Below are 27158 nucleotides of genomic sequence, written 5' to 3'. Positions count from 1 at the left end.
AGAGCTCTGAATGACCACTGGAACTCTACAGTGATTGAAACAAGCCTCGAGATGTCATAAATATTTGTCAGACAAGATGACAATGCTGAGATTAATACAAAACGATTTTATATGCTTTTTAATGATTGATTTGAAACAAATTTGAGAAGTTCATATATATGTATTCTGACACGATAATCAAAGATTTCTTCGAAAAATTTGAAAACTATCACTCTTTGTTCTAAAGTACACAATTTTAAAAATCGAAATCTTTAATCATTAATCTTTAACAAGTTCAATGATTTTAGAGAATAGTAGCTAAAACAGAAATGAACTAAATCATCACATTGGATGATGGGAACACTAGTTAAAGAAAATGGATAAGTTCTCAAGGGGCACAAATTGTTTCAACGTCGAGATGTCACATCTGTTTTCATAGTCTGTTTCCGACGCATATGGAAACCCAAATACTTGAAAACAAGTTCTACTTACATCAATCGGTCAATTAATTCGAAACGCTGATTCGAGGGATTGGTTTAGATATTTATTCATAAAACTTTTCATAAAATTTCATTAAAAAAATTCATAAAAATTCAGTACCAATTTTTCTAGTTGGACACCCGACTTTTTCAAGATCTAATTGAAAAGTTATCGGCATCTACATTAGTATCATCAGAATATGATCTTCCAAATTTTACAGACCGACGGCAAACCGTTAAAATATATGATAAAAATAAGAGGACCAAAAATTGAACGTTGTGTTACATTGCAGTTGACGTCCTCCCAGTCAGCTTGTTTACCATTTGAATCAGCACATTGCATTTTTTCACTTAGGTATACTGCCTCAAAAAGAAAAATGCATAAAAAACTGACTCAAAACTATGCAGCAGAATAAGGCGATTATAAGCCGAATACATTTTTACATCTAGGAAAAACTAACGACTGTTGAGACAGTTTCTATGAGCTCAACTAAAGTATTAGACGAACTGTTTACTTCTGAATCCAAATTGTTCGTTATGTATCACATGAAATTTTTTGGCGTTATAAATTATTCGGTCTCAGTTAACTCCCTACACTAAACAAGGCGGCTCGTTAATGTGCGTTCGCACATGATGTTCCGACCTGAGCTCATCTACATTTTTGACTTAATTGTCAACCAAACGAAGAGATAACAAAAATAGATGTTTGAATTTTAAAAAATGCTACAAAACCTAACTACAAACTGAATTACATAATGCCACTTCTCATTACAGCGCTCACGAGATCTACCGATAAAAAGACTACGAGAGAATACAGCAAACAACAAAATATGCTAAAACAAAATTTTCACGGCAGAAACCAAATATATAATTTTAAAAGCACCCAGTAACAACGTCAAAATGCAATCAGATAAAACCTTAACTCCACAAATTTAGTTTTTGCTAACTATACAGCAGATGTATGTTTTTCATAAAGAGATTAGGTAAAAAGTTGACATAGAGAAAAAAATGAGGTTAAAGTCAAAGATCAATCAACATTTCTTAACCCAAATAATTTCAAAAGTCTAAAAAAATCTTTAAATTTTTAACAAAATAATTCTTGATAAATTTAATAAAAGTCAATATGAAACTAATGGGACCTGTCTTTGCTGAGACTAAACCATAGGAATAAACTAAATACGCAGAAAATCTCAAAAAAAAACGAACAATTTACACAAAGACGCAGAAAATCTCATAAAATTACGAACAATTACATAAATTATTGAAGCCATTAAAATCATTAGCTATTATCTGAATTTTATTTAATTTTTTTTTCAGTTTACATTTATACTCATTCAGCTAAAATTATACTGAAAGAGAAAAGAAGCTCGTTCATTTGGGCCATATTTGAAAATCATTGGGATCTGTTATTACCTGAATAAGCTAAAAGAAAAGAAAAAAAAACACAAATACATCACTCACAATATTTTTTATGAAAACGCATAATGTCCACCAAACAAAACATCAATTACCACATAATATTAGTAGACAAGTTGTTTTTTGAAATTCAAGGAATTGGGGTGGACTTCTCAATGACGAGAATAAGTTGACGAAAAGAACAAAAAAACTGAAAAGTCTTTGAAGATGTATAATATCATAATTTTTAAGACTATTGGCTTTAAACTGACTGCTTCGGGTAACATCACTCATTACAGGTTTATGGGCAACATTACAGGCAACGTTACAGGTTTATGAGACCGATCAGAATTTCACGGCTACCTAAAAAATAAAAAAAAGCAAAAACAGCAAACTCACAAAAATTAAGCGAGAAAAGTTTCAAAGCCATTAGAGAATGAACTTTTCAGTATAAACTCTTCTATTTTCAATTAATTTTTTAACAGCAAGGTGATTGTTTCTATTGTTACAAAATGACTTGAAAAACAACAAATATAAACAAAGATATTAAAACCACGAAGATTTTCGGAAAAGCCCTAGTATCAAAGACATTAAATTCAATAATTTTCAACGGAGTTAATTAAACACACTAAACTCTGCCTCGATGAAATAGCAATCATAGGTTTCATTCATCTGACATCAATAATTCATCACAATAAGTCGTATGGCAAAGAAAAAATACATCAAAACCACGAAACTTTTCAGAAAACCCATAGTATCAAAGCAATAAAATTCTACAGCTTTCAACGGAAGGCAATTAATACGCTAAATTATGCCTAAATGATGTGACGACTAGAATTTTTGTCATTCAAAATTTATCAATAAGACATTACAACAAGTCATTGACTATGAAAACAACAACAAAAACGGGCAAAATCCAAAAGTTCGGTAGAAAATTGAGAGAAGAGTGTCGAAGCTATTTAAACCATAAGCTTTTTTCTCTGACAACTTTTTCAACGATCCATTGATCGTCTTCACTAAGCCAATGGGAGCTATCAAAATTAGGATAAGTTAATACGATTTCAAAAGGAACCAAAATTACTAAAAAAAATCCAAAAATAAAAATTATGAAAACTCGTGCACCGAAGTAAAAAAAACAATATTTAGAAGACAAAACCGCTAACTAGATAAATTGCTGTTCATGTAAAAAAAGCGGTTCTGTCATTGCCGAGACTGACTTACAGTCCACGAAAATAAGCTTAAGATTGATTTATGTTCAAAAAAATTTCAAAAAAAAGAATATTTTTAAAGTCTTAACAGCCATTAAACTCAAAGGCTTTCATAGGAATTCAATGAATACGCTCAGCTATGCCACGATGTGAATACAAGGATGTTTATCATGTCTAGGTAATCTTTAAGACATCACAATATGTCTTATGACTGTGAAAAAAAAACAACAAATACAGGCAAAAACCAAAATTTCTTTAGAAAAATGGGAGAAGAAAGTGCTGAAGCCATTTAAACCATATTGTTCTCCCAGAAAACTTTATCCATGATCCTTTGGACGTCTTCACTAAAGGAAGATGTAGCCATCAATATTAGGATGACGTGATAAGATCGAAAAAATTTTCGAAAATTAATTTTCAAAGTCTTAACAGCCATTAGCTGTCCACTCACAGCACTAGATAGGTTCACTTAATGCTCATTAGCAAATCTATTGCACTTTTAGTCAACAAGTTTATGCCATAGGATTATAAAACTTTAGTAAAACCTCAAAAAATAAATCAAAATTTCATTTGAAATTACGAAATTTGAGATACGAATCCAAAAAAAAACATGAGCGATCCCTTTGAAACAAATTTTTTGTTCATTGGGCTTCATTTGATCGTAAAAGAGGTTTGTCATTAACGGAACTTCGGTATTAAAAGTGTCTAGTAGTCTCTAGGTGACTTGAAAAAACAAAAAAATTGCAAAATTTTCTAAAAAAAGAGCTCCCAAACCTAATTCGATTTTTTTTATATATTAAACTTTCCTCTAAGACTAGAACTAGTCTTTATTATCTCCTTTCGTCTATTAAAAACCTAAAATTGATTTACTTTTTGGCGTGAAATCTAGTTTTGAATTAAATTTTTCGTAGAAAAAACGTTAATTCGAACGAAAATTACGGTAAAAGTGAACAAAAGTGAACCAAATATCAAGTGTTCATATGAAACTTTAAACCTCGATAACTCCTCGAAAAAAACGAAATTCTAAAGAATCTTTTTAATTTCAAATTCTACGCTGGACGAGCTTTTTAATGATACCATGCACATTTCTCTACGATGAATATATCGGTCGGCCAAAATTCACGGAACAAAAAAAAACCATTTTGAGTATATAGTTCCCCCCCCACAAGTGGGGTCCGAACAATAATGACATTATCAACAGTAATTGGTTTCGTCTATTTTTAAGTCCTCATTGTGCAACGGAGCAAATTTACATTGGGCAACGGATTTAACTAGTTGAAAAGGAAAAGCTTTCTTTTAAAACGGTAGATTTATTAAAAAATCAAGATAATGTGGAATTGTGGATATTTATTGAGATATTCCGTACGTTATCAACACTACGCAATGTTTATTCCAAAACAATTTTCAAAATTGCGTAAAATTAATTGAGACAATCCGTACGTTATCAACACTAATTCAAGACTTCAATATGCAAAACTTGTATCCCTAATTTCAGCAACACCAGTCTTGTAGAACAACATCGATCACCAAAGTCGATGGTGGAAAAGTGAAATCATAATTTCTACTCAATTGTTTACAGACTTCATACCATTGTGGAAAAAATTATGCATTGGCATTGTCCCGTCTGGACGATTTTGAAACGCTGATTCGAGGGATTGCTTTAGATATTTATTCATAAAACTTTTCATAAAAATTCATTAAAAAAATTCATAAAAATTCAGTACCAATTTTTCTAGTTGGACACCCGACTTTTTCAAGATCTAATTGAAAAGTTATCGGCATCTACATTAGTATCATCAGAATATGATCTTCCAAATTTTACAGACCGACGGCAAACCGTTAAAATATATGATAAAAATAAGAGGACCAAAAATTGAACGTTGTGTTACATTGCAGTTGACGTCCTCCCAGTCAGCTTGTTTACCATTTGAATCAGCACATTGCATTTTTTCACTTAGGTATACTGCCTCAAAAAGAAAAATGCATAAAAAACTGACTCAAAACTATGCAGCAGAATAAGGCGATTATAAGCCGAATACATTTTTACATCTAGGAAAAACTAACGACTGTTGATACAGTTTCTATGAGCTCAACTAAAGTATTAGACGAACTGTTTACTTCTGAATCCAAATTGTTCGTTATGTATCACATGAAATTTTTTGGTGTTATAAATTATTCGGTCTCAGTTTACTCCCTACACTAAACAAGGCGGCTCGTTAATGTGCGTTCGCACCTGATGTTCCGACCTGAGCTCATCTACATTTTTGACTTAATTGTCAACCAAACGAAGAGATAACAAAAATAGATGTTTTGAATTTTAAAAAAATGCTACAAAACCTAACTACAAATTGAATTACATAATGCCATTTCTCATTACAGCGCTCACGAGATCTACCGATAAAAAGACTACGAGAGAATACAGCAAACAACAAAATATTCTAAAACAAAAATTTTCACGGCAGAAACCAAATACATAATTTTAAAAGCAACCAGTAACAACGTCAAAAAGCAATCAGATAAAACCTTAACTCCACAAATTTAGTTTTTGCTAACTATACAGCAGATGTATGTTTTTCATAAAGAGATTAGGTAAAAAGTTGATATAGAGAAAAAAATGAGGTTAAAGTCAAAGATCAATCAACATTTCTTAACCCAAATAATTTCAAAAGTCTAAAAAAATCTTTAAATTTTTAACAAAATAATTCTTGATAAATTTAATAAAAGTCAATATGAAACTAATGGGACCTGTCTTTGCTGAGACTAAACCATAGGAATAAACTAAATACGCAGAAAATCTCAAAAAAAACGAACAATTTACACAAAGACGCAGAAAATTACGAACAATTACATAAATTATTGAAGCCATTAAAATCATTAGCTATTATCTGAATTTTATTTAATTTTTTTTTCAGTTTACATTTATACTCATTCAGCTAAAATTATACTGAAAGAGAAAAGAAGCTCGTTCATTTGGGCCATATTTGAAAATCATTGGGATCTGTTATTACCTGAATAAGCTAAAAGAAAAGAAAAAAAAAACACAAATACACCACTCACAATATTTTTTATGAAAACGCAATGTCCACCAAACAAAACATCAGTTACCACATAATATTAGTAGACAAGTTGTTTTTTGAAATTCAAGGAATTGGGGTGGACTTCTCAATGACGAGAATAAGTTGACGAAAAGAACAAAAAAACTGAAAAGTTTGAAAAACCTTTGAAGATGTATAATATCATAATTTTTAAGACTATTGGCTTTAAACTGACTGCTTCGGGTAACATCACTCATTACAGGTTTATGGGCAACATTACAGGCAACATTACAGGTTTATGAGACCGATCAGAATTTCACAGCTACCTAAAAAATAAAAAAAAAAGCAAAAACAGCGAACTCACAAAAATTAAGCGAGAAAAGTTTCAAAGCCATTAGAGAATGAACTTTTCAGTATTAACTCTTCTATTTTCAATTAATTTTTTAACAGCAAGGTGATTGTTTCTATTGTTACAAAATGACTTGAAAAACAACAAATATAAACAAAGATATTAAAACCACGAAGATTTTCGGAAAAGCCCTAGTATCAAAGACATTAAATTCAATGATTTTCAACGGAGTTAATTAAACACACTAAACTCTGCCTCGATGAAATAGCAATTATAGGTTTCATTCATGTGACATCAATAATTCATCACAATAAGTCGTATGGCAAAGAAAAAATACATCAAAACCACGAAACTTTTCAGAAAACCCATAGTATCAAAGCAATAAAATTCTACAGCTTTCAACGGAAGGCAATTATTACGCTAAATTATGCCTAAATGATGTGACGACTAGAATTTTTGTCATTCAAAATTTATCAAAAAGACATTACAACAAGTCATTGACTATGAAAACAACAACAAAAACGGGCAAAATCCAAAAGTTCGGTAGAAAATTGAGAGAAGAGTGTCGAAGCTATTTAAACCATAAGCTTTTTTCTCTGACAACTTTTTCAACGATCCATTGATCGTCTTCACTAAGCCAATGGGAGCTATCAAAATTAGGATAAGTTAATACGATTTCAAAAGGAACCAAAATTACTAAAAAAAATCCAAAAATTATAAAAATTATGAAAACTCGTGCACCGAAGTAAAAAACAATATTTAGAAGACAAAACCGCTAACTAGATAAATTGCTGTTCATGTAAAAAAAGCGGTTCTGTCATTGCCGAGACTGACTTACAGTCCACGAAAATAAGCTTAAGATTGATTTATGTTCAAAAAAATTTCAAAAAAAAAGAATATTTTTAAAGTCTTAACAGCCATTAAACTCAAAGGCTTTCATAGGAATTCAATGAATACGCTCAGCTATGCCACGATGTGAATACAAGGATGTTTATCATGTCTAGGTAATCACTAAGACATCACAATATGTCTTATGACTGAAAAAAAAACAACAATACAGGCAAAAACCAAAATTTCTTTAGAAAAATGGGAGAAGAAAGTGCTGAAGCCATTTAAACCATATTGTTCTCCCAGAAAACTTTATCCATGATCCTTTGGACGTCTTCAATAAAGGAAGATGTAGCCATCAATATTAGGATGACGTGATAAGATCGAAAATTAATTTTCGAAAATTAATTTTCAAAGTCTTAACAGCCATTAGCTGTCCACTCACAGCACTAGATAGGTTCACTTAATGCTCATTAGCAAATCTATTGCACTTTTAGTCAACAAGTTTATGCCATAGGATTATAAAACTTTAGTAAAACCTCAAAAAATAAATCAAAATTTCATTTGAAATTACGAAATTTGAGATACGAATCCAAAAAAAAAACATGAGCGATCCCTTTGAAACAAATTTTTTGTTCATTGGGCTTCATTTGATCGTAAAAGAGGTTTGTCATTAACGGAACTTCGATATTAAAAGTGTCTAGTAGTCTCTAGGTGACTTGAAAAAACAAAAAAATTGCAAAATTTTTTAAAAAAAGAGCTCCCAAACCTAATTCGATTTTTTTATATATTAAACTTTCCTCTAAGACTAGAACTAGTCTTTATTATCTCCTTTCGTCTATTAAAAACCTAAAATTGATTTACTTTTTGGCGTGAAATCTAGTTTTGAATTAAATTTTTCGTAGAAAAAACGTTAATTCGAACGAAAATTACGGTAAAAGTGAACAAAAGTGAACCAAATATCAAGTGTTCATATGAAACTTTAAACCTCGATAACTCCTCGAAAAAAACGAAATTCTAAAGAATCTTTTTAATTTCAAATTCTACGCTGGACGAGCTTTTTAATGATACCATGCACATTTCTCTACGATGAATATATCGGTCGGCCAAAATTCACGGAACAAAAAAAAACCATTTTGAGTATATAGTTCCCCCCCCACAAGTGGGGTCCGAACAATAATGACATTATCAACAGTAATTGGTTTCGTCTATTTTTAAGTCCTCATTGTGCAACGGAGCAAATTTACATTGGGCAACGGATTTAACTAGTTGAAAAGGAAAAGCTTTCTTTTAAAACGGTAGATTTATTAAAAAATCAAGATAATGTGGAATTGTGGATATTTATTGAGATATTCCGTACGTTATCAACACTACGCAATGTTTATTCCAAAACAATTTTCAAAATTGCGTAAAATTAATTGAGACAATCCGTACGTTATCAACACTAATTCAAGACTTCAATATGCAAAACTTGTATCCCTAATTTCAGCAACACCAGTCTTGTAGAACAACATCGATCATGAAAGTCGATGGTGGAAAAGTGAAATCATAATTTCTACTCAATTGTTTACAGGCTTCATACCATTGTGGAAAAAATTAAAGCATTGGCATTGTCCCGTCTGGACGATTTTGATTTCATATTTGAACATGACAAAAATGTAAGCCTACTACTCGCTCTTTTTTCCAAGAGAGTTTGTTAAGTTTTTGCTTTTCAAGAATTTCCAACAGGCACCATACGTTTAAAAGTAGTAGCTTCCATATATTTCTCATTTCAATTTATCTTTTCAATTTATCACGCCTCTTTTTTTGGCATTCAAAGAAGAAGCGTCTGGTCTTAGTCCCCGAATTGTAGGAGCTCAATTACCTTTCTACTAGATTCTTTAAGCAATTATAAAACACATATTTGTATTCCTCTTTTTGAGTTAAATGGGGGCAAAAAGATTGGGTCATTCCATAAATACTGAACTCCTTGAGTGACAAATTTGGATGAACATGGAAACACATATCATTTCCAAAGAGAGCAATTTTCGTGGGGGCAGAGAAAAGCCCTCTTGGAGCTTAGGGTCTGTTGTAGAACTAGTGCCTCTCTGATTATTACTACCTTCAGCCGTAAAAGTTAACCAAGGATCAGTAAAGCATGAGTACTCTGTTTTCATCTGAAGACTAGAAACCAATGCTTCTAAATCACTGAATTTCTTTCAGATTCACACTACACAATCTTTACCAGAAGGTCTGATTCCACTTGTTGACTTATTTGCAAAAAAACAGTCGAGAATTTGTTGATGTTTGCAGGATGAGCTGGCAGCTGAAAATTGTGTTCACAGTAGCTCAGATTTCTATATTAACCTTATTTTCATATTTCTGGATTCGCATTGTCTATTGAGGGATTGCACATGTTGTTCATGGCCCTCAAAAACTATCAAAGCAGCTGCGGAGTACAATTTTTGAAGCAGCTAGAAATGATACTAAGGTGATACTTAAAATCAGTTCCGCATAACGTCCTTTTATTTTGGTATCATTTGATTTTTCCTATAGCTCGTAGAATATTGCTTAATCCCTCATTCGTGTATTGTCAAAACAAATTTTTTTTTTGAGTATATTTGAAAAAAATTAATCAAAGCCTCGCTGACATCAAGATTAAAAAGGTTCCTAAATTGAACAGGACCAAACCAAATTTTCAGTTTTTTTAGAAAATCAGTTTTTGTTTTTTGATTAAGTTTTACATTGACAGGTTCAATGGGCCAGTGGTACAATGATAGGTTTAATTGAGCATGTGCAAGGAGCCGGAGGGCGATTGAAATGTCCCAATTGTCAACAGAGGCGATTATATCATTAGCTTCAGTTGCATTAAGATCATCTGTCGCTGAGCATGATTATAACTCTCGAGTAGTTTCTCCGCTGAACTTTTGAACAAAAATGTTTGATCGTTCGAATTCAACATTGTCAACTGTTTCGCGCACGAATTTATCCATTCTTTAATCTACAGAATTGCTCTCGAGAGGGAGTTCTAATCAATGGGAGCTCTGATCAATTGTAATCTACTTCAGTCGGGGTGGGGGTAGCCTAAATGGGACTGAAATTCACTAGGGGGATTCAAATAACCTCATTAGAGGTTAATATATATACACTATTAGGATTAAGAGTGAAAAAAGGCACCAGTCTCACGCACCTATCATTTGACATTAGGTATTAAATTGCCGCCAATTGAGTTCAGCTGCTTGAAATTGAGAGAGAAATTTAGATCACGCAATACGCAGAAAGTCAAGTGCAGATGTGTGTGTGTGTGTGTGTGTGTGTGTGTGTGTGTGTGTGGGGGGGGGGGGGGGGGGGTAGGTGTGGATGTTGGTGTGGGAGGCTAGTTGGGGACCTTTTCACCTTCAATATTACCATCAGTTCTTCGTAGTTATACATTACAAACTAAGCTATTGTTGGAAAACAGAAGTCAACATTCTAAAACAAGTCAATGTACGAAAACGAAAGTCAAATTTCAAGTCCTGACTTCAGCTTACAAAAACCTGTAGAATCTCAATACTCTTCTTCGAGTCGCAAAAAGAAACAAAAACGTGGATCTATTCTGTTTTGCCCCCCCCCCCCCCCCCCCCCCCCCGTATTTTTACGCCCCAGTTGCAAATTATATTGTTATATAATGTCGTTACTATGCAAGAAAATAGCACGTGCTCCTGGGGGCGTAAAAAATAAGCTCAATAAGGTGGGGGGGGGGGGCGAAACAAAATAGATCCAAAACGTTTACAATAATTGCTTGTCTTCGACAGCAATTAATAATTTATGACGCTTAGCTCCTTCAGAATATTTCAATTTTAAAGAAAATAAAAGAAAACTTTCACGTGGCAATGAAGTGGAGGGGCTGAACAACGCTGAACAAGTGGGAACAAAGAAGCACAACCCAGCATGCAAAAACAGCAGAATTCCAACTGATAGATCACAATTGATGTAAGCAGAAAAACTACAGTTTGCAGATTACTAAATTCTAGGTACTTCAAGTATTAACTAAGACAATATGCGTAAAATTCTTTACTCGTGTAATAACCGACAATGTGGGTGTGGAGTCTTCCTCTTATCAAGTCTGATCGACTGCTGTAAAGTAAGTGACAACAAGAAAACTGTCTTAGAACATCAAAAAAATAGAGTTATATTGAGTCAAATGAAGGTTCAGACCCCAGCCAAGCCAAAATCAAAACTGCATCATGACACATTAAAGGATCACAAATGTTTCTAGCACCACAACTTTAGAAACGATGATAAATTTCATCCACTATTTTGTATAATAAATAGTCTTGATGTTGTACTTAATCACGAATTTCGGCAGATACTATTACCTTCTATAAATTTCTATTGGTTCAGCTTTGCCTTCTTCGTTAACCGGATCAGCTGCTTGCTTTTGACAAGTTTTCCAAAAACAAAAAATTCTAAGTTTAAACTATTAATTTGAATAATCATAATTCTGTAAATATTAGACTTTTAAAAAATTCGACTTTACATCACCACCAAATTGGCCACCAAATTGGCGCATAAAAGGTCCACACCTTTTAGAAGCTCATTAGAATCCATTTGAAGCCAAAATTACTTAATTAAGCCAGCTTTTATTAGAGAACAAGAACAAGTCAACAGCTCCTGTATTAACAGGTTTCTATGTGTTAACCTTTTGATGATTTTTACTTTATTGGCACAAATTCTATCAGTGATATGCTAAACCGATCAGAAAATACAATTTTTATTAAGTAAACGCAGAACACGCACCAAACCGCCATTGAAAAAGCTCTTAAACTTAAATTGAACATACCAACTAACAATAAATCAAACAGCGCAAATTAAGAACACAGCTTCGCAACAGATTGAAAGCTTTGATGGCGGACCACTTCGTTTATGCCACTTAACTTTCAGATCAGGTCAAGAACAATTGACGCAAAAAAAGTAATTTGGGGAAGTGCTCCAATCCATTAACTAATTTGAAAAATGACAGCTGATCAGGCTTTCTTTCTGCAGTAAAGATTGAAAACAAACTGAATTCAAAGCAGTAAAGCGATAAGATAGAACTCAATAATAATGACTCAAGCATACACAAAACATAACGGACTAACGTCGGGCGAATTGCTCAAACGACTGGAGAGCGGTTGGCTTCGGTATTTGCCAGCTTCGGCTTCGTGAGGCTAGCTTACCTTTAAGAGAGGGGGAAATGAGAGTAGAAAAAGGGATGCATTAGGGGTTTTTCGGAAAGCGAGGGGTGGGGGTGGAGTGAGGAAAGTGTACGAAGTGGGGGTTTCCGAGAGCGCGGGTGGCTACGGGGTGTGTACTGCCGTGAATTATACACAGAGACGGTAGAGCTCTAAAAGCTGCTCAGCGTCTTGGTTCTCTCTCGGGGTTTTGCCAGCTTACCCGTTTTTTAAATAAGAGTTGTTAGAAGGTTGAAAGAGAACAACCTAATGTAAATTGTGCATAAGATAAGCTTGACATAGCTTGACAAGAAGCTCTACTTGTTCAACGTATACTTGGCTAGAGAAATGAAGCCTTGAGGAACAAGAAAGAACGTAAGAACGGGTTATAAGAGATGCCCAAGTTCGAGAGCTTAAGACCAGTTGGTGTAATTGGGTAGCACACTAGGCTTGCAAGTAAGAGATGCTGGTTCGAATCCAGTACTGGTCCATTTTCACAGTAGTTGCACCTGAATAGACCCCCTAACAAGAGTCAAAAGCGTCAGACGAAAATCAATAAAGAGATAATAGCATATAAAAAGACCACAGGACTAATATAATTGCTACAAACTTTGTTCGGGACCAATTAAAAATTTGGCCATTTCAGCAAGAATAATGATTCTAAAGTTATATTTCAAAAAAAAAATGTGATTGCTGCTGCAGGTTTTTCGTCAACAAAAAAAGGAAATCAACTGGATATCCCAAAAACTGTGTTTAAAACATTGCTTTGAAAAATAGGCATAAGAAGTAGCTTGTCTGTTTATGTGTTTGATCCAACTCCGCAAAACTGATGCGCGTTTCCGAACTTCACTTTAGACTGTTCATTTTGACAGTAAAGTTTTCATCTAATAATACAAATTACGTAGAAAATAATGATAGATATCATCACAAAAATATCTTGTTTCGAGTCACCAGCTCATCATAACGTAACTCTTTTGGGTTGCTGACTTCTCACGAATTAATTCAAATACGCTTCAAATTTAGAAAACTAAAACAGTCTACTATAAGATCTCGTTCACAATAACAACTTTCTTTTATTGTACGATCTGTGATGCTGCGCGGAGGGGCTGTTCATAGTCTGCTTCTTCAGTGGTCGTATCACTTCATTGTTTTATTTGTTTTAAAAAATATTGTTTTTGAACTTTGCTGCTTTTTTATTCTTATTTTCTTATTCTTGTCAATTTGTTCCAAAGGTTGATCAACGTCAGTTTGCGTCATTTTTTTGGTGAAATGAAATGAAGTTTTTCAATAGCGGTTTCATGCTTAAAATAATGGTTTTCTGGCTTTGATTCTAGGAGCTTTCATAATAAAGTTTTTGTCCAAATTTGAGTAAGTTTTGGTGTCTTGTAACATTCGCAAACTAAATTCAAGTCCCCTTGGCGTTGAAAGCAGGCCCAATTATATATAACTTTAGTTGAGTTAATATTAATAGTTTAGGATTTTAATGGCTTGGACACCGACTTTAAGCAAATTTTTATCGAATTTTTTGTTGTTTTCAGTATTTATTAGATTCATCCGGTGAGGGCATTCGAATGCTGTTAGAGCTTACACCGGCCACTAGTGAGATTTTCAAAATGATAGCAATTTTCGAGCACTTTTTAACGTTCAGTAAGAAACTGCCAGCACTTCAGTTCAACTTCATAATAGTGAATGAGAGAGCATTTATATCACGCATTAATCAAGAGGCCAAGCGTGATGATAGTTCAAAAACTGTCGAAAATTCAAAAACTGTCTAATAAATTTGACCGAAAAATAGACACGACTACAATAATTTAAACCAAACCGACTAACGTCGGGCGAATAGCTCTCAAACGACCGGCAAACGGTTGGTTTTGTCAGTAGCTAACTACGTTTTAGTGAGGCTAGATTTAGCTTAATTGAAGGGGCGTGAGGTGAGCGCTCGGGAAGGGGTTGCGTCGCGGGGGGGGGCTGATGGGGGTCAACAGCGGGTGATGGCAACGGTGGGTGTCTTTGGCTGCACGGGGTCCTTACGGCCTCAATGCAGGGGTGTGGATTAGAGCGAGTAAGTACAAGTCTCCAAAACAATTTCTGTGAATTGCACAATTGGAGACTAGTGAGCTGAAGGGCTCTAAGAGCACTTAATGCCCTCTGAGCGCTACCTGTTTACCCCGTTTTTGAAGACTAAAAGTCAAATGAGTCAGACAAAAAATCGTCCAAGAGGAAGAAAGGAAAAAAAGACCAAAAGCACTAATATAATTGCTACAAACTTCGTTTGAGAGCAATTAAACATCGCTCAGCAACTAAAATTCCAATAAACTAACTTCTAATTCAAAACTGCAAAATTCAGGCCCCTGCACTGCTATTTGAAATTTCGGCGAAATATGAAGAAAAGCACTTTTTAAAAAAACTAACGGAAACAAAAATGTCATTACATATGTAATCTTTTATAACAGACCCCACTTAAATTCGTCTGCCTTCTCATTTGAACGATTAGGAAGGATTAGGAACTCTGAATTCAAAGGTTTGGCATAGACAACAAAAGTTTCTGATGTAACTGTAGCAATCTCTAAACAAGCAGTCATCTTCAGACCCAGTTTCAACAATTGAATTGCGCAAAAGCTGACCATCCGATACTTTCACATGCAAATATTGCCATAGTAGGGTCACACCCGCTAGTATTCAAAAATATTGGAACAATTAAAGTAATAATTAATCAAACCCAATTCTTATGAAAACGAGAAAACACTAAATGGGTACTAAAAACATTTTGGATATAAAAAGCAAGTCACTACTACGTTTCACGCCAAATTAATAATGTCTAATCGCCAATTCTCACAAAAAAGTTTGAGAGCTCAAATTCATCAACAACATTGGATTTCAACAAAAAAAATTGCATTGAAATTTAAAATAGAAACAAATAAAAAATATTGTAGTAAAATTAGATGGGTTAAATTGAGATTTTTTAATAATACATTAACGTTTCAAGCCTAAACATTAACAAATTAAAATATGGCCAAAAATTCCAAAAAATGAACAAATTGAATTTTTTGTCTCAAAATATTGTTGAAAACATTTCCATTCGTATATCTGTTTTCTGCTGGTTAAAAACTATTGTACGGACAATTTTTCCCTGCATCCAAAAGATTTTTGCAAAATTGAGGAATCTAGGCAATTTAAAGCTCTCAAAATAGCAAAAGTCAGCTCTGGAAATCTAAAACTAAAATCAGAAAAATGTATTCTTTTCTAAATTCAATTGTTTTGCGAGAAATTTGTCTCAGTTAAAAAGAGGTAACAATTTTAGTATTTTAAAAACGTTGCAAACGTCAAAAAACTAGTATCATGAATTGAGTATCAAATCAACCAAGTTCATTATTGAAAAAAAAGCAAAACTTTTAATCTTTTTATTTGTAAATCTACAATGCCGTAGCAGATAACTTTAACTAATCCTCTCCAACACAATGAAAGGCGGATAAAGTTGGAAGTTGAAGAGTTTATGTTTTGTCAGATTGGAAAATTAAACACAATTTTTAAATAAATTTTCACTTCTGTATTTTAAAATTCGTCTTCGAACTGATTTTTCCTACCTTTTTTCAATTTCTTTAAATTGAAAAATCAGATCACCCATATGCAAAACTCCTCATATGAAAATGAAAATGTCTTCAAAAATTTTCTTCTTTCAGTTCTTGCTAAATTTCCTTAAAAAACTTAGTTAAAAAGGGAAAAGCCCACGACATTAAATTTACTGATAACCACGGTTCCCCCTAAAGCTACTAAATAAAGAAAATCATGAGAATCTTTCAACGTTTCTTTACATTTTAAAACAACTAGAGGCAGAGTGCAAAAACTGTTAGAAAATGTGTTCAAAAATTCGAAAAAAACTTCGAAATAAGAAAATTTGCAAAAAACTGCTTAACATAATCAGAACCAAAACTGTTCATTTAATCTAACCTTTAACAGTCACTGCAACTTTTGAAAAAAAAGACGAAGAGAACGACTGAGCCATGAAACATCAAACAATCCAAAACTAGTTTTTCAGAAAAAAAAAACAAGACAAACGAACGGTGACGGACTTTGTGTAAAGATGAAATACCAAAATCTTTTTTTGTTTGTGGCTAGGTTTGTATTTATGTGTGCATTCGCCTGGCCTGCGGGGTGTATGTAAGTGTGTGCGCATTTTCCATGCGTGTGCAATTTGTTCAAGAGAAAGAGTTAGTGTGAGAGATAGTTCCTACAAATGTTAGACACAAAGAGGCAGAGAGCAAAACACGACAGATAACTTTAACTAATCCTCCCTAATACAATGAAGGACATATAAAAATGGAAGTTAGGGAGTTTATGAATTGTCAGATTGGAGAATTTAATACATTTTTACAATTTTTTAAAAAATAATTTTTCACCTCTGTGTTTTGAAATTCCTCTTCGAACTGATCTTTTCAGTCTTTGGGCACTTTAAATTAAAAAACTAGATCCCTCACTGATTGCGAAACTCCTCAGATGAAAACAGAAAAATTCTTTTGAAATTTTTTTTTTCAGTTCTCAAAAAATAAAAAAAATTTCCAAGACATTATATGTACTGATAACCAAGGTTCCTCAAAGCTATTAAATAAGAGAATTTACGAACAGCTTTCAATGTTCCTTCACATGTTAAAAACAACTAGAGGCAGAGTGCAGAAACTGTGAGAAGTGTTAAAAAATTCGGAAAAAATGCTTCGAAATTAGGAAAATTTGCTAAAAATTGCTATATATATACAGAACCAAAAAATGTTTTCATTAAATCTATTTTTTAACAGTCAGTGCATTTTTTGAAAAAAAGACAAATGGATTGATTAAGCCTATGAAACATCAAACAGTCCGCACCTACTTTTTCAGAAAAAAACAATCACGACAAACGAACGGTGACGGACATTAAATGCCAAAAAAATTGTGCGTGGCGAGGTTTGTAAATGTGTGTAAATGCGTACCTGTGGGGTATATGTCAGGGTGTGCGTATTTTCAATGCTTTCGCTGTTTGTGTAGGAGAGAGAAAAAGAGTTAGTATGAGATAGTTCCTACAAATGGGTGACACAAAGAGCAAAACTTGGCAGAAATCATGAAAAATTAGAAAATTTACTCAATTTTGCAACAAATTGCCGACTTAAATATGTCCAATGCCAAGCCTGCGTGTTTTTAATTCTCGCTGATGACACATCTGCAAGTTTTTGCAAAATTAATTTCCCCTTATGGTCAAGAAACGTCAAAAATGAGAGAAAATTGCGAAAAACCTTAAAATTTTATTTGATTTTACGGTCGAGATTTTGAAAAATTAATTATCCCGTTCAGCTCATGAAATGTCAAAATTGAAAAAAAAATGTAAAAACTTAAAGAAGTTACGCTTAAAAATTTAAAAATGGTTTTTCTTGGTATTGGGCTTTGTATTTGTGTGTTGGTGTTTGTTTGTATAATGTGTTCTGTGTGTTTGTATGGTTTTCTGTATCTTTTAGATTGTACTGCACTTATCTTTCTAGAGTTTGTTCTTTTATAAGAAGGCATAGTTTTTTTGGTTCAAACAGTACAAGTAATTTTCTCCAATGCATAAAAGTTGCCTGGCAGAACTTACAAGTTGTTTTGCAACCTTGAGAGGTACGTTGGAACATTCTGTGCTACGCAGACACGCGCGCGCCGTCGTGTTTATGTTTACTTTCTGGCAAGTTAACCCGAAGTAAAAAAAATTGTATCTAAAGAAGATTTAAATTTCAGACAGATAATGCTTTGCTTTCATCATTACAGTCAATTATTTGTGAAAATCACATCTTTATGAGCTCAAAAGAGCTACTCTTATATTAGATGTTGGCCATTATTACTTCTCACAAATACATTTTTCAATGGTACAGTTTGTTCTCACCATGATCTGAATGGACTAATTGATTGTCTTATTCACTAATGGCGCTCCAAAACATGAATTAACTCGTATTATGCTGTGAGACTTCAAAGAGCACTTCATGGCTACCACACAAAGTTCACAATAGCAATTTAATTATAAATTATTAAAAGAGTCCTCCGCGTAGATAACATTAAATGCATTCATGTTACTTAGGTTTATGGCATTTACCTCTTCGCCATTTACTAATTTACTATTAGTAGGAGAGATAAAATGTACTAGTGCAAAATTCAAAAAGAATTCCACTGATTGTTTTTAAACGTAACATCACTTACATACTTCAACCCGTTGAGGATAGCAAAAAGCACCTCTAAATATTCGGATAAGAAGCAAAAAAATGAACAAAACAACCGACTAACGCCGAGCGAATTCAAGCGTCTGGCGAGGGGATTGGCTTCGTCACTAGCTAGCTACGATTTAGGGAAGCTAGCTTTAGCTCGATGGAGCGCGGAGTCGCGCGCGGGGGGTTAAGGGTGGAACGATTTGAAGTTGGTTGCTTGGGGGGAGGCTGATTCGGGAGGGGTGAAGCTTTTTAGATCAGTAAAAAACTTTCAAGCAGACGTTTTAAAAAATATTGAGACACGTTACGATGGAGCGATTAAACTAAATCCTGTCAGGTCAGTTTTGGTAGAAATTTAGTGGGGGAATAGGCTGGAAAACTCTACGGGTGCAAAATTTCGGACAAGGCTAGGGTTTTTAACCCCTGATCTCTCGGAAATCAGTGACATTAACCACTAAGCGAGTCTGACCAAGCTCAGTAATCGGTCTTAACAGCTTTTATTTTAAGCAACACTTAATTTTTGAATGGCAGCAATTTCAATCACTCAAAAAAATTTTAATATGTAAGCTTGAAAAAAAAAATTTTTTGGAGCTCCTTAGAAGAACGAAACTGATATCTATCTTCAAGCAGGACATGCCTGCGACAAAAACTACTGAGGCGAGTTTCAGACAAGTTGTTCTAGCATTCAAGAGCCTGATAAAAGAAATCCACCAGCAAAGGTATACGCAGACACGTCAATAGAAATAAGCTATCTCAAATTTAAAGATTCTTAATCGATGTCTCATATCAATAGTCTAATTGGCCGATCGGGAAAGAAATTTTGTGTGTTGAACTTTTTACTTGCAATCAAGCCACTAAATCTGGATTCCAAAAGTTCGGTACATTTTTTCTTAATTTTGCATCACCAAGAGTTGCCCTGGGTTTGGTAGCAAAGGTTTCCACCTCAAAAAGGCCGAAGACGATGCTCAGCAACGCCAACACGACACATGAGCAACGTCATTCAACCAAAGCTCTGCGATACATAAAATCATCGATTGTAAATTTGAAGCTAACGGAAAACTGTTACAGCTAATTTCGTCAAACCTAGACAATAGGAAATAATTTGTAGATAATAAATGGGAAAACAACGAAAATGAGCGATGTAACTAGCAGAGTGGCAGGGACTCAACATTTGGTTTTTTTACTTTCCTTATATATGTTAAAGATCTTCCTGTAGCAATTGTGACTACGAATCTTTTGATTTTCAGGATAACTTTAGGTTGATAACTTGATCTAGATGAAGAATTCCAAATTTTAGAAAACAGGAAAATTGAAGGCGAAAAAATGTTTTTAAAAATTGGGATTGGGTGGGGTGCTTATAAAGTGCTATAATTTAGTTCATATTCAGATAGATCTCAGGGCCATATCTAGCCAGTATTTTCACCTAGGCCTGTAACCCCATATTTGTTTAAGTTTACTAAAAACAACCGCAAATTGAGAGTTTACTGATAAACATTACGTGCCTAAAAGCATCAAAATTTACCTTTTTGAGTTCCCTGACAATGAATTCACATATTTGGTAAATAACTTCATGAGCAACAATGTACCTGGTAAAGTAATTCTGAGATAGTAGGTGCTAAAACTGTATATGTACTTAACAAACATCAAGAGACGTACAAAAGCCGGAAATTGCCCAACTTGCAGATCAGTAAATATTTGCCAAGGACCAAAACAACTCAAGGTACAGCCCTGTGGAACCCACGATCACCAGAACACCGAAGAACCAGCCTGACAAACAGCTGATAACAAGACTCGACAATTATCTTGAAACTTCTTATTTCTATCTCCGAAAACGTTGTAATTTCTGTTAAAATAATTAAAGATTGAACTGGAATATCTTTATAAAACACTGACTTATAACAGACTTCTGAAAGGCTAAGATAACTCTGTGAACAGCTAAGAAAATACAAGGCAACTAGTGGATATATCCCGCATTCGAACCGCTCAAGAAAAGGCTATTACTAGCTAACTTAATTCAAAATAAATCTAAAATTCCACTATGAAACATCCATAAGTCCATTTACTATGCCAATTATTCCAGTTAAGTACACCGAATATTAACCTCAATAACACCACGAGGAACATGCTAAAAGTTAGTGCGTAACATGTTGACAGGAGTGGGATACATTACTGAAAACTCAGCTATAACTGAATCCACACTGAATGACAAATTCAATTAAACTAGCTAACTTCTAAAGGCGCTCCCTTCTGATATGGCACCACTCAGAACTTAATTGTTCTGACAACCACACACACATAGAACCACACAACAAAATCACCAACAAACCACCACTTCTTTCACTGACACTTATTTATCAGTTAATCATTCACAAAAAGTCCTTCCCCTGGTTACGCCCTGAAATACTCGAAAAAACACTGCATAATTCGACCCCCAACCACTATACCCATAACCACACACCCACCAGGCAACCAAACAAACACAAATCAACACAGTAAAACACCATGTTTAGTAGTAATATCAATAAACACACACATCGACACACATGACCTTAAAGCAGAGTCCACCTGAAACAAGTAAATATCACATAAACAAGTGCCAAATTTAAAAAATTAGAACTATAAGCCTGATTACATCAAATGAATCAGCAAATAAACACCAGACAGCCAAAAAGAGCCAAGTAGAACACCGAGATTAGAAACATCAGCAAAGATTGTCCTGAAACAGTTATTATTGAAACACGAAAATGTTACTTACATTTGTTGTAAATCTCGCACTCTTTGGCCCTAATTTTGAGACGCAGATCAACAATGAAGAAAAATTAGCCCCAGGCATAATCTTTCATAAGGAAGGAAAGATCCTTATAACCAAAAAAATTCATCAACGTCGAGTTTTAAGTTCAGTTTCCCCGTTATTATTTTACGGTTCGACAACAAATAGAGACACTACTTGGCGGTTTAACAAAAAAAATGGGTTAAGCCACCAGCTTATTTAACGTCCACGTACACTAAAATATACATGAACAAGACAGATGTCTTCAAAGTTGAGTGACTCTATGCGAAAATCTTCAATGAAACAGTAGAAGCCGAAAACTGAGGAACGAGACCGAAAAACTCCTTACTAGAGTCGAAGAAGACCCCAGAAATAAACAAAAGAGAGCCGCCCCCTTGCAATTGGACTTTTCGGCCCCGGAATTGCTATGAGAAGCGGTGGATGCGGAGGAATTACAGGAATTTTCGGCTCTTGCCAACGAACGTCTCAAAATTCTGAAAATATCGATAGATTAGCCAACAGTTTCGACAGCTTTAACTACTATGTCATGGAAATCAGCGCCCAAACAGATGAGAAATTTTTTCTCGTTGCTGACGGACTTGCACAAGTTTACAAAGTTCAAAACGAAATGCAAGAAAACCAGAACAGACTGGAAACTAGTTGAGGAACAATGTGCAATTGAAGCTCATAACTTGGATGGAATAGCAACCTGTATGGAAATGCAAGCAACACAGCAACAACTCAATTTCAACTATGACACAGCAGCATCATTACTTCTCACTCTTTATGCAGACATTAAAAGTTACCGAGCAGCCTTAAATTCCTTCAGAACTAATTTCATAAATGCTATTCCAACTTTGCTTGATAAACGCCTTCCGATCTGTTTAGTTCCATGTAAATCTTTTATCAATATCCTCGATTCAATCCATGATAGCCAAAAGAACGCCCCAGATTGTCTAACTTTGGCAATACCCGAGACTGATATACTTTCGTATTACGATGCGAAGCTTGAACAATAGATTTCAACAGTAGAAGACGGACTTTTACTGACAATAGCCATTCACTTAGACTATAGCCAGACAGTTTTTGAAGTTTATCGTGCAAATGTAATCCCTATGCCCCAGAAGGATTCTGTTGACGCCTTACAATGGGTAATCGAGGGAAAATACCTAGCAATCTCAGAAGGACAAATGGGAACAACAGTTGTGACAAAGTCTCCGTATGACAACTGCCTTGGTTCGCCACGATACCGAATCTGTCACGAGACAAAGGAAACCCACCTTTGATACTCCTCGTGTCTAGCAACCCTCAAAATTCATCATGCCATTACAGCATTGAAAGTATGTAACACAGAGAAGGTTGTGTTAACAAACAAACCCAGAACGAGCACAGAACCTTGGATACGGAATTTGGCTACTAACATCAGCTTCAAGTTATTTTAACTTTAGTGAGATTGGTATGGACGAAAATGGCCAACAAAACAACATTATTCAAAGGTTGTAACATCTGTTTAATCACATTAAAATGGACAAACCATGTTCAGCGACCACAATAAAATTAGAGCTGATTTAGAAAGTTGTCTGTACCTCCAAGCAAAGAGAATCAAGGTTAAATTGCCTGATCCACTTGCACATTTAATTGACTCTGTACCAAACATTGACGAATTACCGAAATAAGAAACTAGCACTGAAGCAAACCTTGATTTATTGAAAAGTCAAAACTGAATTCATTTATTCTAATAGAAAGTTATCAACACATTCACTCGACGAAATAGCAATGCCAATTACCACTGATATGAGGTCATTCAAGCCACCCTTAATTGATAAACTCGAGTCTTACGTACCAATCAAGCTTTCACTCTCACTAACAATTATTGTCTTCATCGGAAATCTAGCCTTACATATCTTCATGTATTTATACCATAAAGTAGACTTTGTACGAAGAAGGGTGCCAAACTTCATGAAGCTAAATGAAACCAATGTACCGCTCAACCCAGTAGTTTCCGAACTACATCTCAAAGCAGGTGTAGTTGCAAACCTCACAAAACAACTCAAGAAGCCAACAGTCATATCACCAGAAGACATGGGAACCCTCAAACGAAAACACAGACGAAACTCAATGCCAGCGACCTCCACAATCTCACTCAACACAATCGAACGATTCGACACAGAAGAAAAACTGGACAACACAGCTTCAGCCCAAGAGGAAAGCACACTTTGAGCTCTTGAAAGGCTGAAATAGTTCGACAAGTATTACTCTTATATCCCATTCAGTCTCATTCTCTCCATTAAGTTCTATCTTTCAAGGCTTTAAATATTTAAAAGTAATTAAATCCCAGAACCTAACCACTGCTTTAAACCATTGATTCGCCCAGTACACTTATGCTAGCCTATTCAAGTTTAGAGCCTTCATTCAGTGAAATAAACCCTGATAATTATAGTGCTAATTCTAATCTGTTCTCTTACTCTTAAGTTAACTTATGTCTTATCCTTCTTCCCCAGAGTTACCCCATCTTAACCTCTTTAATGTTCCTTAACAGCCTTAATTCTTATCGTTTCTTAACTTTGTTCAAATTTACATTTATTTTAATTTGTCTTAACTTACACGTTATTTCTTTTAAATCTTTTAATTGTCTTAAACTTTAGTGCTTTCGTTTCAACCACTTTTTAAAGGAAACATAAATTGGGTGGCTCCAACAAAAAGATGTGTATATCCTTATAACAGTGCAGATGGTATATGTTTTAGAGAAAAATTGTAAAACCCAGTTCCGTCTCAAAATTTTCTTTAAGTCCGGTAGTGTCACGCCTATTTCGTGCCTCATAGTTACGTGATGATTTCCCTTTAAATATCCATACAAAGTGCCATAATTTAGTTCATATTCAGATAGATCTCAAGGTCATATTTAGCCAGTATTTTCATTTAGGCCTGTAACCCCTTATTTGTTTATGTTTACTAAAAACAACCGCAGATTGACATTTGCTGATAAACATATTAAGTGCCTAAAATTCAAAATTCAAATTTTTGGGTTCCCTGACAATGAATTCGCATATTTCGTAAATAACTTCGTGAGAAACTATGTAATTGGTGAAGTAATTATTCTGATGAAGTAGGTGCTAATACAGAAATTGTATATGTACTTAACAAACATCAAGAGACGTACAAAAGCCGGAAATTGCCCAACTTGTAGATCAGTGAAAATTTGCGAAATACCAATACAACTCAAGGTACAGCTCTGTGGAATCCACGATCACCAGAACACCGAAGAACCAGTTTGACAACCAGCTGATAATAAGACTCGACAATAATCTTGAAACTTCTTATTTATATCTCTGAAAACTTTGTTCATTCTGTTGTTAATTTCTGTTAAAACATTTAAAGATTGAACTGGAAAATCTTTATAAAACACTAAGTTATAACAAGCTTCTGAAAGGCTAAGATAACTCTGTGATTAGCTAAGAAAATACAGGGCAACTAGTGCATATATCACGCATTCGAACCGCTCAATAAAAGGCTAGCTAACTTTATTCCAAATATATCTGCTAAAAATTGCACTATGAAACATCCATTAGTCCTTGTACAATGCCAATTATTCAAGTTAATTACAACGAATGTTAACCTCAATGACACCACGAGGAAAATGCTAAAAGTTAGTGCGTAACAGTATAAGACTCGATGTGAATCGCATACTTAGAGACTAGTGAGCTGAAGGGATCTAGGAGAACTTTATGCCCGCTGGGCGCTACCCGTTTATCTCAATTCAATTGGTCGAGCGAAAATGGCATACAAAAGCCAACAGGACCAATATAATTACTATAAACTTTGTTTGAGAGCAATTGAAAATTATGAACGAAATGGACCTCTTTCTTTATTAGCTGAAATGCATTATATTTTTTAAATCTGTTAGCAATTGATGAAAAAGAATTTAATTGTGTAGTTAATCTAAGCAAAGTCACTGATGATTGAACACGGCAGCAGAGCAGAGGTAAGCTATTTTTGACAACTAAATAGCACAGATTAAGGAAATGCAATGATTAAGGAAATCCAACGATTAAGGAAATGCAATGATTAAGGAAATGCAATGAACAAGCGCACTATCACAAAAATATACTGGGACTGCTTCATCATAAAGTTTGACTACGATAATAACACGCATGGTGAATTGTTTGCAAACGTGGCCACTTCAGAACTCTAAAAACTGGACATTAACTAAGTGCGCACTGGCAATATGGGTCTTAAAACACAAGGGCTTACCATAAAGCCTTAACTTCTACTATTATTTGCAATGGCACCTTAATTTGGAGATATAATAAAATCAAGTGAAGATTCTAATTACCTTCACTGTTAATATTCAGATTTGGTCGCATTCAAAGTCGTTATTTAATTATTGTACGCCGTCACTGTTAATGGTCATCGCCCTAACCTTTGGATTAAATCAGTGTTCCATGAAATAACTAAGTCCAATAATAGATAGAAATTGGACACGTTTTTCACCAATGCAAGCAATTAAAATTTTTACCTCAATGATATGCAAATTTTCTCGAGATGAGATTCGAATGAGATATGCGAACAACTATCTTTTCAGTTACCCCCCAAAATTAAGTAATAGATGCAGCCGCCTGAGTGGCAACTTATAGTCTTCTGCGTTATTGCAGCTCTTCTCATCTTTGCCTTAATCGCTGCCTTTTCAAATAATATGTGAGATAAATTCCAGACAATTGAAAGTAAAATAAGAAAACAGCAAAAAAAATTTTGGGGTAAATATTGAGCCTGCTCTGCAGTGAGCGCGGAAGCAATTTTGCACGCATTTGTTTGGTGTGTTTCACGTACAATAATTAAATATCGGTTTTACACTTGTGAAGTGAGCAAGAGAGATAGAGAGAGAAAACCAAGGAACGATTGCCTACTGCTACTTACTTGAAGTACAAGAAACCACGAACTCGATAGACACACAGGCAATTAGAAATGTCGCAGATAACATTACAAAGTTCTAAACCGAGTAGTTCTGTTCCAACTAAACTTCAATCGATAAATCAGCTGCGTTAGAGAAACAGCATTGAATAAATGACTAAATGGCAAAGATTAAATTCTATTGGCTAAAATTATGATCAACCAAATACTTTTAAAACTGCTGTTTTCGCATTTATAGTAAGTCCCATAAAGTTGCAACGCAAGCGAACGTTCGAAAAACTTTCAACAAGCAAAAGAACAACAAAGTACTCATCTCTGCATGTATTAAATTTGAACTTTGACCTTTGAACCGTTCTATAGCGTTGCAACTTTATGGGACTGACTATAATAATATAGTCTGTCCCATAAAGTTGAAATAAACGAACGTTCGAAAAACGTGCAATTGAGCATCAATGTGCTCATTTGAATGTCAACGTTCTCTCCATTAAGTTTTCATTCATCAATTTTTACATGTTTTAAATTTGAACTTTGACCTTTGAAATCAAGCATGTGGCTTTTTTGAAACGTTTGCTTATTTCAACTTTATGGGACACGCTATTATTCAGTCAATTCTTTCTCTAGGGAATGCGACCAAATTTTAATGCCCTTCAAAAGCACACTAAAAATATGATAGTTTAAAATATAGAAAAAACACAATTATACCATATTGCTGGATAAAATTTTACAATGACATGTTAGTAATTGTACAAATTGAATTGCCTTTAGATCAAAAAAGGCAACATCGAAAAACAAAAAAACTTTGAAATTATGATACATAATCACGGAGACAAAAATAGAATTTT

General features: G+C 34.3%; 1 protein-coding gene across 1 annotated transcript in view; it reads right to left on the bottom strand.

Moving 5' to 3' along the window:
• LOC142348621 (superoxide dismutase [Cu-Zn]-like) overlaps positions 1-26559 on the bottom strand; it is a 43249-nt gene extending 16690 nt beyond the window's left edge. The window contains exon 1 of the mRNA XM_075400029.1: positions 26323-26559. Within this exon, the coding sequence (XP_075256144.1) occupies positions 26323-26386 (64 nt within the window). The 5' untranslated portion in view covers positions 26387-26559. The remainder of the gene's footprint in view (positions 1-26322) is intronic.
• Between the last annotated feature and the right edge of the window lie 599 nt (positions 26560-27158).

The sequence above is a fragment of the Convolutriloba macropyga genome, chromosome 10 (genome assembly GCF_964194025.1).
Source record: "Convolutriloba macropyga chromosome 10, txConMacr16.3, whole genome shotgun sequence".
In the NCBI taxonomy this organism is placed as follows: domain Eukaryota; kingdom Metazoa; phylum Xenacoelomorpha; order Acoela; family Convolutidae; genus Convolutriloba; species Convolutriloba macropyga.
Note: the sequence above shows the minus strand (reverse complement) of the source record. Positions and strands in the feature narration are given on the sequence as shown.